Raw genomic sequence first — 17,858 nt, forward strand, 5'->3', positions numbered from 1 at the left:
GGTTATACAGCAGAGAGCTCTAATGACACATCACCCCTAACCTCCCCCAGACCCTAAGTCTAATGGCCCCTGGACTCACACATGATAAGCCAGGAGGCGAGGCAGCAAAGAACAATCAGAAACAAATGAATCCTTCAGAGGAAATCAGCCTGGCACAGCAGACCATATGTAAACACAGAGCTCCCAACACACTGCCTTACCAGCTGCCAGGGTTCACGACTCGCCTCTAACTTGGTCATTAGCAGTAAATTAACTGTTTGAGCCTAACTGCACAAATCGGAGCCTAAATATGTCTCTGGTGTCTTAGGAAAACCAAAGTTCTTAGCGTCTTTTAAACTTGTTTGTTACTCTGATAAATTTTTTATAATTTGATCTCCTTTAAGTGTGAAGTGTTACTCGTGTAGCTATTTTTATTTTTGTGTAAATTATTTTATGCTTTTCATTTTGAACTTGTGTGTGCTGTCATTTTTTGAACTTTCTGCAGGAAGTGTCATCTTTGGGCCTTCTCTGTCGAGCACAGAGTGAATTCAGTGGAGAGGACAAACAGCAGCACATGTGTACAATTAAAGGCAAATTTAAAGTAATCAGTTAACCTAACGTGTGTTTTTATAGTTACGGGAAATGAAGAAGAAAAAGCCTGATAAAATCTCCTGACAGACCTTACAGTTACAGCAATTATCAAACATTACTTTAAAAAGCTTTCGATATTCAAAGCTGCTTAAAGAAGATTTCTGGTGCTGATCTTATTGCTCATCAACCGTTGCACTCAGTTACATCTTTTATTAAATCAACTTATGATTTAATTTCTATTGAACACTGTTAATGTATAATTATCTCCTCAGCTCAATGTCATCCTTCAGCAGGACGTTAGTTCTGAATGAATCATCCCCAGAGTGCTGTGAGGGAAAAGTGTTATTTATTATGGTCCTTCTGAAGAACTTTATTTATTTATTTTGTGAGCTAAATTTGCTGAAATCTGCTGTAGCCTAGTCAAAGCCCACAGTGTTTCTTGCAAACTATGAGATAATTTAAACATCTAATTTATCTGTGCTTTGTTTGTGTCTTCAAATCTAAATATTATAATTTATCGCTATAACTTTTGGGACAATTTATCCATCCATCCATTTTCTGTATACCCTTGTCCCTAGTGGGGTCCGGAGGGGTGCTGGTGCCTCTCCAGTTAATGTTTCGGGCGAGAGGTGGGGTCACCTTGGACAGGTCGCCAGGGCAACACAGAGACAGACAGGACAAACAACCATGCACCACACCTTGGGAGAATTTAGAGAGACCAATTAACCCGACAGTCATGTTTTTGGACTGTGGGAGGAAGCCGGAGTACCCGGAGAAAACCCACCCATGCCCAGAGAGAACATGCAAACTCCATGCAGAAAGACCCCGGGCCGGGAATCGAACCCAGGACCTTCTGCAAGGCAACAGTGCTACCAACTGCGGGACAATTTATCGTCCAGTTAAATTTGTTATTGTGACCGGCCTAATCATTCTCAAAGCTACCAAGAGAGATGTACGAACAGATTACTAGTTCTGCAAAACATTCGATTTTTTTTTTAGGAACCAATATAACTGATTAGGGATAATTTTTGACATCGTATTTTTTTTCAAATGTAACTAAAAACAGAAGTATTTTTTTTCTACTACACCATTTGTGAAGTAAATTCTCTTAACATTTCCAATAAAAACCAGCTTCTCTGTTGTTTGAAAATGATCTTAATCTGCCACACATATGACACATTTGGGTCTTCTTTGTAAATCTTTAGGACCTTTGGAAATGACATGCTATTTTCTCTCCAAGAACTTTAAATCATTATTTCCAAAAGCACTTTTGCTCAGAGTCGATTGTTGGCAGTCTTAGGCACAATCTTTTGTCATGAAAGAAAATCTCTGGTCTTAATCTTAAATAAGCCCATGGGTTGAGGTTGTTCAGTGTCACACACGCAATTTAGTGTTTTCCCAACCAAAGATGACCAACAACAAATATCAAGCTGTGTCTGTTTTCTAGGAACTGCTCTTTCTGTAGCTGCTGTTCTTTCTGAAATCTGATTGTTATCCTTTTTTCCCAGTTATTTATGTTACCTCTGTCTCTTTTTCCTCCAATTCCTCTCTCTCTTTTCAGCATCTAACCCATAATAAGCACAGCAACACTTGTAGTCATATCTCAGATTCTGGTATTTTCATCATACAGTCTGACAGGATTTCATATCAAGATTTTATATTATCTATCTTTCACAGTTTCGCATTTTCAGGTGTTTGAGTGTGCCTGGTTTTAATCTGTAAATTAGGTCCTCAGGTGGATAAAACCTCTATGCTGATAAAGTCCAGCTTCTTCACCAGCACCCTGTTTGTTTTGGCTGCTGCTTGTCTGTCTTATTATAAATACATTAGATGTTTCTGCCTTACAGTGAATAATGTCATTTTTAAACATAGGAAATTTTCCTTACAGTTTTACAAGTCATAGGTATTTTTACATGTGCAAGAATATTTTAATATTAAATGTTTAGGCAGCACCAGAGAACATGTGATGATAGAAGAGCAGCTGGGTTGTAGTAATAGTATTTGTGTTTGTTTTATTCAGAACATTGATGCTTGAGGAATGACTAGGATCACTGCCATGAAGCTTTGATCAGCATCCAGATTTACAGTTTTGAAGTGAAGAAAAACTGTTTAAATCACTTGCTTTGATTTATGATTCAACTCTGTATGAAAAACTGTTGTGAACTTCAACTGCCTTAACAAAAGAAGTCATCTTCAAACCAAGAATTAGATAAAGTGATAAGCATCAAATTATATAAACAGGTACACTTTGGGTTTTGGCTTTCTACTGAGATTTTCTAGTGATTCAGGACATCCTCTGTTGGTTCATGGTTTATGACCTGGATCCCATCAGAGCTGCTGATTAGCTCTTAACATGCAGTCCAGTAAAGCTGTTTTGACAGGTATGGTGATTGTTAAGCTGCTTTTTCTTTTTTTTTTTTTTACTGTGAAATCATATTGCTGCTGCTGTGCACGCATAAATGTGTAGAAGCCATTCTTCTTGATTGGTTGAAAGCTGACTGGATCATTGACCTTTTATTGGCTGCTTCTTTAAAAAGAAAAAATGCAACTCAATGAAAAGGTTCCTTTGTCTGACAGGGATTTTTTCCAGTAGAGGCTGGAAGATTCAGTCAGCATGAGTGATAAAGCACCACAGTTCTTCATAACACTGAAGGGGCGCGATATTCATCTTCTGTTCCCTTCACCTCGTTAACACCATTGTCAGTAATGGATAATGGCCAGTGCTTCTCTCCCCTTCTAATGAACACCAATATCAGTCTTTAGGTGTTCAGGATTGATGACATGGCCTAATCGTCCCATCTAATTGATACCCCACCATGCACCACATATATTTCCCTGATTGGGTCACAGGGTGATCCCTGGGATATTGCACTCTGGCCAAGCAGCCTAATGAGTATCTCACCTCATTGAGTGATAAGAAGCCATGCATGTGCTAATGGCAGGGGAAGAGCCTCTTAATCTCATGGCTAATGGCACTCTCAAGTTAGATGCAAAATCAATTAAGATGGCTCTGCTAGCACGTAAGGGTGTTTGAGGGACTCTACAGCGATCAGATGTTGGTTTGTTTTACTCAAGATGATTGAATGATTGACTCAGTCTCCCAACAGAGAAATACCAGTGCAACAGAGTGTCTGCAGAAGATCTTTAAGTTTTATTAGTAGGTGCAATGACAAATTCTGCAAGACAACAAATTGTCCGAGAAATTTTTGCAATAACCAGTAATTCCACTTTCAAGTAATGCATTGATATTACAATAATAATGCAATTTTGTACATAGCATTTCATACTGGAACTGCAAGATATTTTGAATGTCTAAAATAAAACACAACCACAACCATAAATAAAATTAATTATAAATTCTCTATAAACAAAATTGCCATCAGAATGGAAATTATCAAGCTCACTTTAGTTTTTATGTGATTGATTAATTGCGGCAAGCTCTGAAAATAAGCCACTGTCCCCGTTTGCTCTGCCGTCACAGATGGATAAAAACCGACTGTTGCAAACGTAGTTACAAAAATTGATCTGCCAAAATCAGCTGGTCAGGCTTTTTAACAACTATTGATCGGCCAAAAAAGTGCAACCCTGGCGGCTTTCTCTTTGTAATTTGTTTGGTTTCTAATTGTTCCATTCAATTGTATGCTGAAAATAATATCATTTAAGATTCGTTAAGAAGCACAAAGTATTTTATTATATTGAAAATCAGTTTTTACCTCAATGTTTAACACTATAAAGCAATGGTGACTAATGTTTGGGGAAAATCCATGCTTGTCTTAAATAATAAAAACGTAATGTAACATTTGTAAAGTTATTTTTATCAGTTAACTTACGCCTCTGTCTTGTTGGACTGTCGTCGGCAGGGTACAGTGTTGCTAACACAAGTACCAGTCACAGGGTCCACTGCCTCCACAATAACAAAGGGCCGCTCCTCCAGTGTAGCCACAGTCAGGTGTCTGTAATCTGACACCGGCTCTAGGTAGGAGCCAAACCGCGGCCACACCGGGTATCTCATCTGCAGGATTCCCATCTCATACGTCCCCACCTGAAGGAGTGAAGACAAGAAGGGTGAATCAGCAGGAGGCAGTGAAACAGATGGCACTCATAATACTCGGCTGTTCCAGAAAAAGGCCAAAGACACCAATAGCATGTGGAAGAATGCCTCAGATGAACAGATTTGAATGCTTATGTATTGAAGAGAAACGTGAGAAATAAGCCATGTATTAAACTAATGAAACTACTTAATCCTCTACAGTGTTCATCCTTAGCTGTGAGCTGAGGTTTTAAAGGGTTTTGATTTTAGGTCACAGAGTTTGTAAACAGTATAATTAAAGATCCAAATGAAACTACAGCAGTTCCAGCCTCTTCTAAATTAACAGTGAGAAGACTTTAATTAGACGTTGATGTTTAATCAACCAGATTATCTCAGAAGCCTTTATCTTTTAGTAGCTGTCCCTTTGCTACTGTTGAAATTACTTAGGAAATGTATGTCATTCTGATTTGTACACATTATTTTAAACTAAGCAACTGGATATGCAGTAAGTTATAAAACAGTCAAGTGTAAAAATAGTCCCACTTAGTTGAGGAAATTGACCAATTTCATATGTAGATTGTCACATGTGCCATTTCTTTCATTATAATCTGCATGTTCCCAGTTATTCTTGTAGTAGAAAGAACCGTGGGGATAATCAGCCATAAAACAAAGAGCAGCTGCTTAGGATGTTTTTAAGAGAGCAGTAACTGTTTTTCACTGTTTGTTTATATCAGAGCAATATGACATCATTGTAGCTTCTTCTTTTCTACAAAGCATTTTAAACACAAGACTTAAATTTCACCTTTACATTTGCGATAATCAATGTAAATGTGAACTAGTTCTGCTATTTCACATTAAAACACTGCTTCTCTAAATGTCAGTAACTTCCCGCAGATAAACAAAATTGTTTCTCTTCCAGCATAATCTCTGTTGTTTGTGCAGGAAAGAGTTTGGCTTGTCACAATGAAATGAAAAAGGGTGGAAAAATGGAACATGGGGAGAAGTGCAAATATCTCATTTCTCCTTGGACTTCAGTTATTCTTCTCTGCTGCCAGTCATATTGACCATTCTTACTGTTTGACTGTTGCTCCACTTATGGGTATTTTGTCGAAGAAATCTAAATTTTAAATTACCGAAATACTCTGGGGGGAAAAAACGGCTCCCATTTGATTCCCAGACTCAATTGTTTAGTAAAATATCCTCAACTTCATACAGTGAACAGCAAAAATTAGTGTTGGTTATTTCTAAAAAGCAAAGCATATATTGAAATATAACGTGACCCAAGTGGTTAACAAAATTGTAAACAAAGGCTATAGTGGCTATATAAGTTTAAAGATAAGGTACATGAAAAGTTGTATTTTTTTCCCATTTTTCAAAAATCCATTTTCAGCAAAGAGACCATAATTTCCATTTCTGTGTTCATTACAGATAAACATGGAATGGCATTGTTGGATATCCAGTTGCTAGATAACGGTTCGGTCAGGAATAATTCTCCTTTCTCTTTGCTGCCTTTTTACTCCATTTTGTTTTCTTTCTCTTCATCTCCCCCATCAGTCTTCACAAGTCACTTTGACCTTTTGATCACCTGAATGGTTTATTGTGGAAACTTGCCGGGTAACAGAAACTGCTAGTGATAAGAACATTGCATTAACACAGATTTATTAGGTGAAAGGTGAGCCGTATAGTGTCTCATTTTTGTATATGTTGTGCGGCAAGACCTGGACTGAAACAAGATATGAATGAACTAGAGATGTAAACAAATAATTAAGTAGTTATCGCATGATGATTTATTAAATTAAAATTTGTTTAATTTGATTGATTTAATGTCCATTTAAATGGACCTTCTTTTAGTGTTATAGTATGGCCATCATCCTATAGAGATAGCCGCTGCTCATCCTTGATGAGTTGATAGTTGTAAAACAAAGGTACCCAAAGTCGGTTCTCAAGGGCCGGCATCCTGCATGTTTTAGTTCTCTCCCTGGTGGTAGTAGCAACCTTCTCAACATGTCAATATTCTTCTTAGGCCTTCTCGTGAGACATCATTTGATCCAGGTTCGTTAAAGCAGGGAGAGAACTACAACATACAGAATGCCGACCCTCAAGGACCGACTTTGGACACCATAGTTGTAAAAGAAATAATAATGGTGGAAGCATCCCAGAACAGGAAAGTGAAATGGTCCAAACACGTGTGGGATGCAAAATGCACATATTATGTGGTTCTATTTTGAAATGTAAACAGAACAAATTTTTAATGCGCTAAAAAAAGTGGAGTGCTTAATGCAAAATACACCCCCCCCCCCCCCCAAAAAAAATACAACTGTAACATGATGGAAAAAGACATGATGGCAATAAAAATGGTTGATTTTGAAGGTTTTCATGAGTTAATTTACTTCATGGAGCAGAGTTTTAACATTCCTCTGAGAGCATCCAGAACCAGAACCAGGTGCTACAACAAGAAGGAAGCTGAATTTGAGGCAAGACTAACAGGAGTTATCATCGCAAGAAATCTAATCACCACTGATTAGATTTCACTGATGGCAAAGAGCTAGATCACAGTTTCTGTTCACTTCTTTAACATACAGTGGACAGTAAAGTCTGCGGTCCTGAACATCTGTCTCTTCATGTGGGATTAAATGTTTCACATTTTCTTTTTATTTTATTTTTTTTCTGTTCAGCAACCTAATATTTTGTTACATTTTGTAAACAAGTCTAAGTTTAGTAATGTAAAAAACTACTTATTCACCCAGACACAAAATTAAAATAATATATTATGGAAAGATGGTCGGCCCATTATATACAAGAGAATACTAATTTTTAAGAAAATGGCAGTTATCAATTAATTGCTTTCGATTAATACACTAATTAATAACTTGCATCCCTAGTATGAAAATTTTATTACGATCTGGCTGCATGGCGGCGTGTTGAGGAAACTGGATAAAAAAGGCAATCCAAAGGTGGAATTGATTTTCAGCTTGCAGTGAAAATAAGCCCAAGGCAACAGAAAGTTAAACACAGAAAATAGATTGCCTTCCACAGCTTGGCTGGAATTTAGTGAAATGAGCAAAATATTGTTCTGTGCAAGAATAAGATTTTCTTTTTCTGGCTTGAAAGGTTTACGTAAAGGTCAGCATGGTGGAAATAACGAGAGGAGAATCAATGAAGCTGCAACTTGGGTTTAAATCTTACATTCATATGAAAGAAGTTCATGTCCTTCCCAGAACTTTACGGTTCAGTCACTTTATATCTTTTGAATGCCACACAAATACAAACTGTTTTATTTGTAGCTTTCTCTGCGGCGGGGAAGCGTGATCAACTAAAATATTTAATTTGAAAGCTTCTTCACTCCATTCTGCTTCTTACATGTTTTTAAGGTAATAATTAAACTTGGTGTAATTTTTTATTTAGTAGTGATTTTTTTTCAGGTGTACAAATATTGGAAAGACTATATTCTTTCTCCAAGTTATCTCCAAATATTGGAAGAAGTCATCTTCCTTTTGGAAAGAATATTGGAAAGAAACTGTTAAAGAATCATGTTTTTTCCCCAACAAACTGTAGAACAATTGAAACACACACATTGCTCCAGTATTTTACTATGCATTGTAATCTTGAAACATTTTACTCAGGATTAATGACTTGGTTTTAACAATAAGCCAAACTGTCACCCAAATGGTTGAATTGAATTGTATTCATTATCCTAAAATGGTAGATTATAAATCTGGTTTTTGTGGCATTTCACGGTCCATTTATCAGTTTTGTAGCATATTTTATTTTATAAAACTATATGATATATTTATAATGCTGCTGTACATATAATCCCACAACAAGAAAATTAATTGCTTCTCTTTGGAGCATCGATTCTCACAGTATTTCTTTTGTTGTGAAAACTTTTCTAATTATGTGCAAGTAGTTTTGGTTGCCATTAGCGCCTAATAACTTGTTGATGTTTAAGACGTATTGCACCTTAAATTATACGTATAACATAATATGTTTTAAATTACCAGTGGATGTTATTATGAGTATGTTTCAAGCACCTCGTTCACCACTTTGGCTACATTTTGCTCTCGTCTTTAAGCAAACTGATGAAGTGCAGTCACTTGACTCTGTTGTCTTTCTGTTGTCCTTTTAGAAAGGTTGGAGTCTGAGTGTCTAAGTGTATGTGAATGAAGCATGTGTGAGAGGGAGGCAATGCTCCATTAGTTGTTTCATTGGTATGAGGAAAGTCTATCTTCTGCTTCAGAACCAATGGGCTACAGCTGCAGAGTACCTCCTCTGTTTTCCCATCTTATGAGTTGAAACTCATTACAGAAGTTATTTTGAAGAGAAGATTCTGGGAAATGAGCACAAAGCTTACCTTGTCCCACTGTCTCTCTCTGTCCAGAGTGATGACTATCATGGCTGGGTTCACCAGGTAGCCATTACTGTTGAAGGAGAAATCATTGTGCTCCCATGTTACATTCAACATGTGTCTGAAGGAACAAAGCAAACAAAAGAAGATGATCAGTGACTTAAAAAAGCAGATAGATAAACATAGAGCAAAGAGTGCATTTTTAAATGTCATTCTTGTAAATGTAGGCAAGATATTAAACTTCAGCTGTAGTAGAGTTGTAAAGCATTTAATCGAAATGCTACACATCGAATAAGGATGCATTCCCACCAGCCCTGTTTGGCTTGCTTTAATCAAACTCTGGTCGGTTGTCTAGAAAGTCCACTTTATTTGGGGAGGAGTGTATCAAACTCTGAAGCGGACTAACTCTATTCTACCTACAAACCTTGGTCTTGTTCGGTTTAAGTGAACTCTATTGTGGTTTGAATGCATATGTGAATTCCAAGTAGACTGGAGGCCGCTCTAGAAGCAGGAAGCGGACTACAGCTCGGGGCATTCTGGGTAAATACAATCGAAACAAACGTGAGGGACTTGTTTTAGCGGAAGAAATGGCTTGTGGTCTTTAGCTGAAATCCTCCAGCTGCTAAAATGTGACATCACTCAATTTTGTTTTTATGTTTTGTGAAGACGGAAATTGCGCTCAGTGTCTTTAAGAGGTTTTTGTCATTTCCTTCAGTGGTTCTTGGTGCAGTTCCCCCACAGATGAGGAGGGGATCAGGTTGCTCAAAGGGTTTGGTTGGTTTTACACAGTGCAGTGTGAAAGAAAACCACAGCAGCTAGAGATGGAACAGATGTTGCAGTTTTGGTTGCCACCAAACCGAGTCAACCGAACTCAGGTGGGAAACCTCCCTAAGATTAATCCCCATTTTCTCCCTCTAAAACATAATCTTTCCCCCCACATCTCAGTCACTACAAAGTCTATCAAACCAGACAAACCCATTGTGGAATTTGCAGAATTTGTATGCATGGGTCTTGCGACACAATATCCTATCAATTATTATGTCCAAGCTATCATTTGCAAATGTAATACGGCACACATTGATATTGCAGTGACAATTAGGAATTGATGTATTTTGCAGCTCTGATGTCTGTAGTTTAACTCAGACTGCAGGTTAAAAAGGAAAATAGTGTATTAAACTGGAACAGACTATCGCTTCAGCATCAAGCTGTAACTGTTTTATCAGGCAAATGGGGAAATTTTTAAATCATTTAAATTCCAACCACTCAAAGCACTTTACACTTTCACACTCAGCACAGATCACTAGAAAACTTGGGGTTAAGTGTCTTTGTCCAGGGGAACACCAACATGCAACAGGAATCAAACCCACAACTTTCAGGTTGTAAAAGTCGCCATCGGATGCTGTCGGCGGCTGTTTAGATTTAATTGAAGTTTTCATTATAATTTTTGCTCTGTAGATGAGTGCAGACTCAGATGTTTGTTATTGTCCAGGGTAAGACATTGTTTGAATTTGAATGGTTCTGATTTCAATTCTTTGTTTTGATTCTGGTTCCTAATGAGATTTTATTCAGCTGCACTATTGAGAAATTGGTCTCACATTTTATTGCACTGCAGTTTTGGTTCTACGCAGTTTATTGTAAATTAAAGACTTTTGACTTAAGTTACTGTTCAATAACTTAAAGAAACTCAAGTTTAATTTCTAAATCAATTAGAAAGTGGTTCATCAGTATATGAGATCTGAGTAACATTTACACTTAATGATGAAATAGTTTTAATTTATTTTTCGTTTTAGAATTTTGTCTAGTAGACTTTACTTCCTCTGGCAAGATTATGGTTTATTAGTTCTGGCTTTACTGCAAATCAGGCAGGTGTCAGCCTAGTAAAAATGATCAACTGCTTCTCTATCTACAAGTTTTCCCTTCAGTTTTGGAGTTCATTTACCCATTTCTGTGTAGAAAACTCATCTCAGTTCCCTGATTGATTTAGCAGCTGCTTCTGATCCTCTTGTTACATCACTCACATCTCCTGTTGCGATAGACGTGTGGCACAGGGCTCTCACCTCACACACCACTCCAGCAGAGGCGATGAAAGCCCAGTGGGAGGAGAACAGCCCACAGCCCGGTGTGTGTGTGAACAAAGTGTTTAATCTGGCAGTGTGCGATAATCTTATTACAGGTGAGCTGAATCATTATCAAAAGATTCTCTCATCCAGAGAGCAGAAATCCAACAACAGAGGATGCTGCTCACGTTTGATCTGACTACAATGAGATGAGATCTGATGATAAAGCTAATTGAAAGCGCTTTGTTCCATTTCGCTGACCCAACTTACTCGTGTTTCTGAACACGTGCCTGCTGGGTCTAAATGTGTGAACGATATTGTTTGTACTGTATCAAAGGTAGTGATTATTTTCAGTTTTTTATAAACGGTTCAAGTTTTATCTCCGAAGACTCTGTTGACCGAAGTGAAAATTGCTTTTGACGTCACAGGGAGAGAGTGATCGTCCGTAATGAAACACGAGCCTCTGATTATGGTCAATAAATGGCCCTTGATGATCATCTGTAACAGGTCATATAGACATGAGCAGACAGCACTGTCCATTCTCCCTGACTAACTTGAGCTTATATGAGTCAAAAGCTGCTGCTGGGACAGTTTTTTTTCTAACTATTCTCTTTGCTGATTAAAACATTTTTTCCAGCAAAATAGGATTTTCTCTGTGCTCCACGGCACAGATGGCGTCATATTGCTCTTTTGGGCATGGCTTTACTGATGGAAAGCCACACCCCAATCCACTTTCACTACCCCTCCCTCTGACTAAATTACCTCACAGTCTCCAACAGACATGCAGTGATTAGTGCTGAAGAGATGGATGACAGCGGTGCAGAGGACACCATGAAATATGCTTCACCACAACAGTTGGGAAATCCTAAATCAATACAGGACTGTTGACCACTTTTTACCTGTTTGTTTCTTGTAAAGGCAGCAAAATCACTTCAGCTCCATGTAGACGACTCCTGAAGCTTTATGATTCAGCTATTCTTTGTGCTGTGCTTGCCTACCAAGATGGCACGGATCACTATGTATATTACAATGACAGTATTAGCTTTGTTTCTCATCTGTGCTTCCAACACTTGCTGTGATATTTGGCATCTTTAGCACTTTAACTTGGAAGTGTGATCATTTGCTGCAGGGAGGCTCCATCCAGCAGCCCTGCAAAGTGTGAACCCCTGACACCTGGAGCATCTATGGTGATTCACTTTTCAACTTCTATTTTGGATGCACAGATATAATCTAGTGTAGCGTGAGTGTGATCACGTTCTGAGTTTGTAAAAAATAAATAAATAAGTTTGCCAGCTTTAAATGAAACTGAGTTAATACCCAGTTATTGGTTGTTAGTCAAAGGCAAAGTGTTTTAGAAACATGTAGGACAATGTACCAGTTTGCTACAAATTTGTTTATTAAGTAGTTGGTATTGTAGTGACCTCAAATATTTAGATATTTCTACTCTGCACTTTATATATCGGAGATAATAATTTTACTGTTAGAATAAAAAAATAAAAAAGGGATTTCATGCTGATTTTATTACCAGTACCGTATGCTACATTAATAGTTGAAATTGTAGGAAGTTGCCCTAAAGCACTACTCAAAAAAGACAATGAAGTCAGAAGTACAGAAACCTTCAGGTTCATTACTGTCAGACATATCACTGTCCTCTTCAGAAGCTTTACATCTGCAGCTCCAGGCCAATGTAGATCACAGAAAACAACGTGGCCATGGAGGAGTACATTTCTTACCAAAAACAAAAACATTTGGCCTGAGAGCAAAATGCCTCTATGGGTTATATAAGTTGTAGACTCCTACTATATGCTGTGAGAAGACACTGAAGTCAGGAAAGTACTAGTCAGTGTCAGAATGATGTTAGATATCATTTAGTGATTAATATAATTACCTTAAATATTTAAATTACCTTAAATAATGAAACTTGTGGAAACTTCTGCTAGGCAACAACCCAAAGTTAAAAAAACTCAAAGTCCTGGTTTCAGAAGCGGTTTGAGTTCAGCCAGAGTGAAACTCTTTACTTCAAATGTAATCAGAAGCCTACTATAGATTAGCTTATTTACGGTTTTACATGTATTTAAAATAAGTTAATCACAATCATTAAACATAGCTGTGAGAGATGCTTGATTTAATCATATATTTTTAATTTAATTATATTTTTTATGCTTTCATTAAAAAAATTAGGGAACAAAATAACAAAAATAACATTTTAGTCAATTTTTTAACATTAAATGAAATTTAATGTGGCAATAATAAACCCAAACTTTTTATCTTGAAAATAAATTCTCACAATAAATGATAGATGTGACAACCTCCCCCCCCCCTTTTTGTATTGTATGTAAATCTTATTAACATTAAAAATACGGGGTTCAGATTAGACTTTAAGACAGTGTCTTACCTGAACAACGTGTCGTTGATGGCAGATTGTTTGACGGGGTTGTGACAGTCGCTGTGGCCCTCAGGGATGAAGCCTCTCTGCTTCCTGAAGCTCTGGACACCTTTAACCACAATGGCTACCCCATCCCGCACCCTCTTCCTCAGACTCATCCTCCAGCGGTCTGTGATGATGCTAATCAACCCCAGTGGGAAGCTGTCAGGTGGCGGGATGTCTGGGTTTCCCACGGCCATGCTGGGGATAATCCAGATGTAGCCCGGTCCTATTAGTCCAACTTCGGTTGCTAATGAAAAAAGGTACTGTGCCTCTTCGTGGGAGCAGTAGACCAACAGGACCTGGGCATCAATCTGCTGCAGCAGCCTCCGGGCTCGTATGTCATTGGTGCTGTCAGCCGACATGTCGAAGGACAACACGTCTTGCAGGTCCCACATGAAGTAGCTGGTGTCTGTGAAGGACTTGATATAATCCACGTAGGCTTCGTAACCCGGGTACAGGCTGGTTATGACCACAAAGCTGTCCCAGTTGTACTCCTCCATCACCTTGAACATGCCGTTAATCTGCTGCTCGATGGAGGAACCCAGTTGGAGGAAGTTGGAACCTTCACCCTGAAGTAAAGGAGAGAAACATGGCGTCATTTTCTTCACTTAGCCTGTTGGTCTTGTTCAAATAAATACAGTGTTATTTTATACACAGACCCTAGAATAAAATCTGGAGGACCTTTTTGAAGACAACATTCTTTAAACCTCTCGCGGTTACATACAGTATATTGGTAGGGAAGCCGACATATGTAACCGTGTAAATGAGCAGCAGGGAAAGAGGTTGTCCCATCAGACCGTCAATTCCCGAAACACACACAAAAAATTGTAATTGTAGTGCATGTGGGATTTGTGCACAATGTAAAAAATCTTGTGGAGTCCAAATGATCAAATCTCTTAAGGCTAAACCCAGACAGATCACACATTTTGAAGTGTGCAAACCATCCATTTGTTTTGGTAGCAGGTAAACTTTCTCTCGCTATTTAATCACTGAATGGCTTGTCACCAAAATACACTTAAGATCTGCTGTTGTTGTGTCAACCTTCCAGAACAATCAGGTCTTCTGGCTCTGGGTCTGGTCTGCTCTGCATCCTCAGAAGCAGAACCAAACATAGGGAAGCAGCATTCAGCTTTTATTCACCACAAATCTGGAACAAATTTCCAGAAAACTGCAGCTGAAAGTTCATTTAAATCACTGCTCAAAAGCCACCTGTTAGAGTTGCTTTTGATTTGTAATAACTGGAACATTGATCAACATATTTGATTATTTTTGATGATTTAGATTTTTATACTTCTATGATGTAAAGCACTGTGAACTGTCTTGTTACTGAAATCTACTATACAAATAAACTTGACATAAACCTTCATGACATTTTTCAAGCTGCAAACACAAGGCTGAACAAAGACAGATGATCAGCGCATGTTTTATCTGTCGGTTCTGAAAATGTTTTCATCTTGGAAGATGAATTGCCATCGCTCTGTTCAGAAGTAGAGATCAGACCAATAATGTGATTTCCCTACTCTTCACTATATTTTCAGTAAATCTCCTCCTACAGTGTGAACAGTCACAATTCCACTAGATCGGTTATTGTATAATCAGTGAACTAAAAATTCAGACCAAACATTTTTTTGCCTTAGAAAGTGGAGTTTTAGTCCTGGTGTTAAATCTCTAGAGTAGCCCCTCCTGACCGGTTTCCCTCCCTGGGGAGAACCCTGCCTGCCCTGAGCACCGAGTCCTCGCAGCTCAGGCGGTGGAGGGGTCAGGTGTCCCGAGACTGCTTGGCAGCCTATGATCGTATTCTTTCCGACTCCCTGTTGTCCTTGACGGGTTTAGCTGTCTTGTGATGAATTAACGTCTCACAGTTTCAGACGACACGGCTAAATCCAGCCTCTGACTGCACCATTGTTTTTCTGTCACTGTTTCCTCACACAGCGAAGGAAATGATGGAATAAATACACCTTTCATGCACAGTGCATTTTCTTTAATCCAGAAGAACTTCACTTACTCCCCTAATAAAAGCAAACTGGCAATTAAAATAATTTAATTTCTTTGGCAGCTACTTCATTTTTCATTTCATTAAATCAGCCCAGAGCTCATATATTTTCCTTAAAATGGTTGCTCTTTCTGTGTTCGTCTATTGGACATTCAGATATCAGCGCATTTAGTGGGAGCTGGTTCTGCCTGGTGTACCCACTGTGGACAGAGATGGATGAGGTGAACATTTACGTTTGGTGCAGAGATTTCATGCAGGTTTGTACAACCTGAGAAATCCACTCCTCCTGCTGCAGGTCTGTCAGTGCTACAGCCTCAATCAGCCTGTTCCCTCACTGACAGGCGCTGGGCTGTCTGGTAGTGTCTACGAGGATGTCTGGTTTTGTTTTTCTTAGTAATTCCTTCATGCTCCCTTGGATATGGAGCCACAAAGTACCTTTAACTCCTCAGACCTGGACAGCTCAATTAGCAGAGGGCAGACAGATGGCTCGGTCCAAATGAGCCCGGGGCATTACCGCAGGCACTGCTGCAGCTCAAAGCCCCAAGTCACGACTGTCTTGTCAGAGTGCAGAGCGCCGGCCGAAGAATCAAAGGATGCAAGGAATCATTTACAGAAAATGGAAATTTAATTCTCCGCCAGGGATGCTGGCTCGATGGGAATGCAAATTTTAAGAGTTAGATAGACTTGAAATGAACAAATTGTATGACATTTCTGTTTGGTAAAAAAAAAGTCTAAATATCCCCTGTTGAAAATGATATTTGACGGTGGATATTTATACTCCCTTTCACTAGATCCTACGAATGCTAATATTAGGCATTTGACGGGATATATTTATCAGGAAAATATGCATGTGAAAACTAGCTTTCCCCTTTTAAAATAAAATAACTTTGTATGGGTGCTGCTCATAAAAACATTGCACTTTTTGTTTATATTGTAACATAACAACCGCATGCTGGGAGTATACAGCAGACTGCTTCATGGAAATTCATGTGCAGGACATAATACATGTTTTATTTTGGAAACAATTTTATTATCTCTATTTAAAATCTTACTGTATCTCAAGCTCTATTTCTCCAACTCGTGTTTCATGCTGCGGCGCTGCATGAGGTTTAAACCAATTTAATGCTAAGTAATTACACTGTTTTTACCTTTCCCAGTATGTCTCAATACTGTAGATGTGATCTTTATCTGACTTGCATACATGTTTTCCCCTTGCATCTAAATTATTAGTCTGATTAACAACATATGTTCTATTGAGCAGAAATTTCCTGCTATTTCTCCTTAGTTGGGTAAAATAAATAATAAATTTGCCAGCTTTCAACTGGACGTTTTTCCACTTAGAAGACATTCGGCCCTGCTGTCTGAAAGTGCCTGCTATCAAACATAATGCAATCAATAATGAAAAACCTTCAAGCAGGAATTAAGGAAGTGAAATATTACACATTCATAGTTCCAAAGATGAATTTAACTATAACAACATAAAGTTATGTTTGTTCACAAACATTTACACCTGATGTTTGCTTTCATGTTTGAACATAAAACAATGTTTCAAAGCCAATCCCACAGTCACACCCACACACACACGGCCCTTCATGGAGAGAGTGACTTCTGGCGACGTCTCCTGGTTGTGACATATGTGTGCCTCCGCCACGCAGCAGGAAATGCCCTGGCAACAACTTCCTGTGCTGCTGACGTCACACAGATCCTGGACGATGACAGACTATCCTGGCATTTCTCACGAAACGTTAGATTTTCTCTCCATTTATCAATAATCAAATTAAAATTGATGAACTATAAAGTTACAGACAGAAACCTGCTAAGCTCCAGAAACTCTGCACTGACCTTCACAATAAGACTTTCATTTTTAGTATTTGTGACATTAAAGGTGGCTAAATCTTTTTCAATGTCCTCTAAAATGAAGCACTCAAACACTTCCAACCTCTGTTCACATCCCAGTCTTTCACATTTCAGTGCCTGCAGAATGAAGCTGGACTTCATGCATGTCCACTGACCGCCAACACTGCTCCTCGCTCCCTGTTGGCTGCTGCTTATCAGTGCTTTAACACTGTTGCCTTTAGTTGAGATAAGTCTGGCTGCAACAGTGCAGTCAGTTTTAAAATGCAGGATGTGGCAGCGGAGAGAAGTGAGTTCAAAAAGTAGAAAAGACAGACAGATAAAAAAAGAACTGCTCTAGTTTAGAGAACCGCCTCAGGCTCTTGTTCTTGCAAGACTTACATTTTGTTCTCTTATTACACTCTGGTTCGCAGGATGGGATGTGTCAGTCTGCAGAAAGGATCCTTTAAAGAATGCTTTGAAGTTCAACTTACAATATCAAGCTAATTTTTAATGATTGGAGGAAAATTGTTCATATATATATATATATATATATATATATATACTGCTCAAAAAAATAAAGGGAACACTTTAAGTGTGAA

At 38.4% G+C, this 17,858-nt stretch overlaps 1 protein-coding gene across 1 annotated transcript in view; it reads right to left on the reverse strand.

The window, feature by feature from the left end:
• Nucleotides 1-17,858, reverse strand: part of grin2ca (glutamate receptor, ionotropic, N-methyl D-aspartate 2Ca) — a 53,618-nt gene that overhangs the window by 10,765 nt on the left and 24,995 nt on the right. The window contains exons 3-5 of the mRNA XM_028041386.1: nt 13,398-13,999; nt 8,952-9,066; nt 4,401-4,612 (exon numbers count right to left, since the gene is read on the reverse strand). Of these exons, the coding sequence (XP_027897187.1) occupies nt 4,401-4,612; nt 8,952-9,066; nt 13,398-13,999 (929 nt within the window). The remainder of the gene's footprint in view (nt 1-4,400; nt 4,613-8,951; nt 9,067-13,397; nt 14,000-17,858) is intronic.

This window comes from Xiphophorus couchianus, chromosome 16, assembly GCF_001444195.1.
Source record: "Xiphophorus couchianus chromosome 16, X_couchianus-1.0, whole genome shotgun sequence".
NCBI classification, from domain to species: domain Eukaryota; kingdom Metazoa; phylum Chordata; class Actinopteri; order Cyprinodontiformes; family Poeciliidae; genus Xiphophorus; species Xiphophorus couchianus.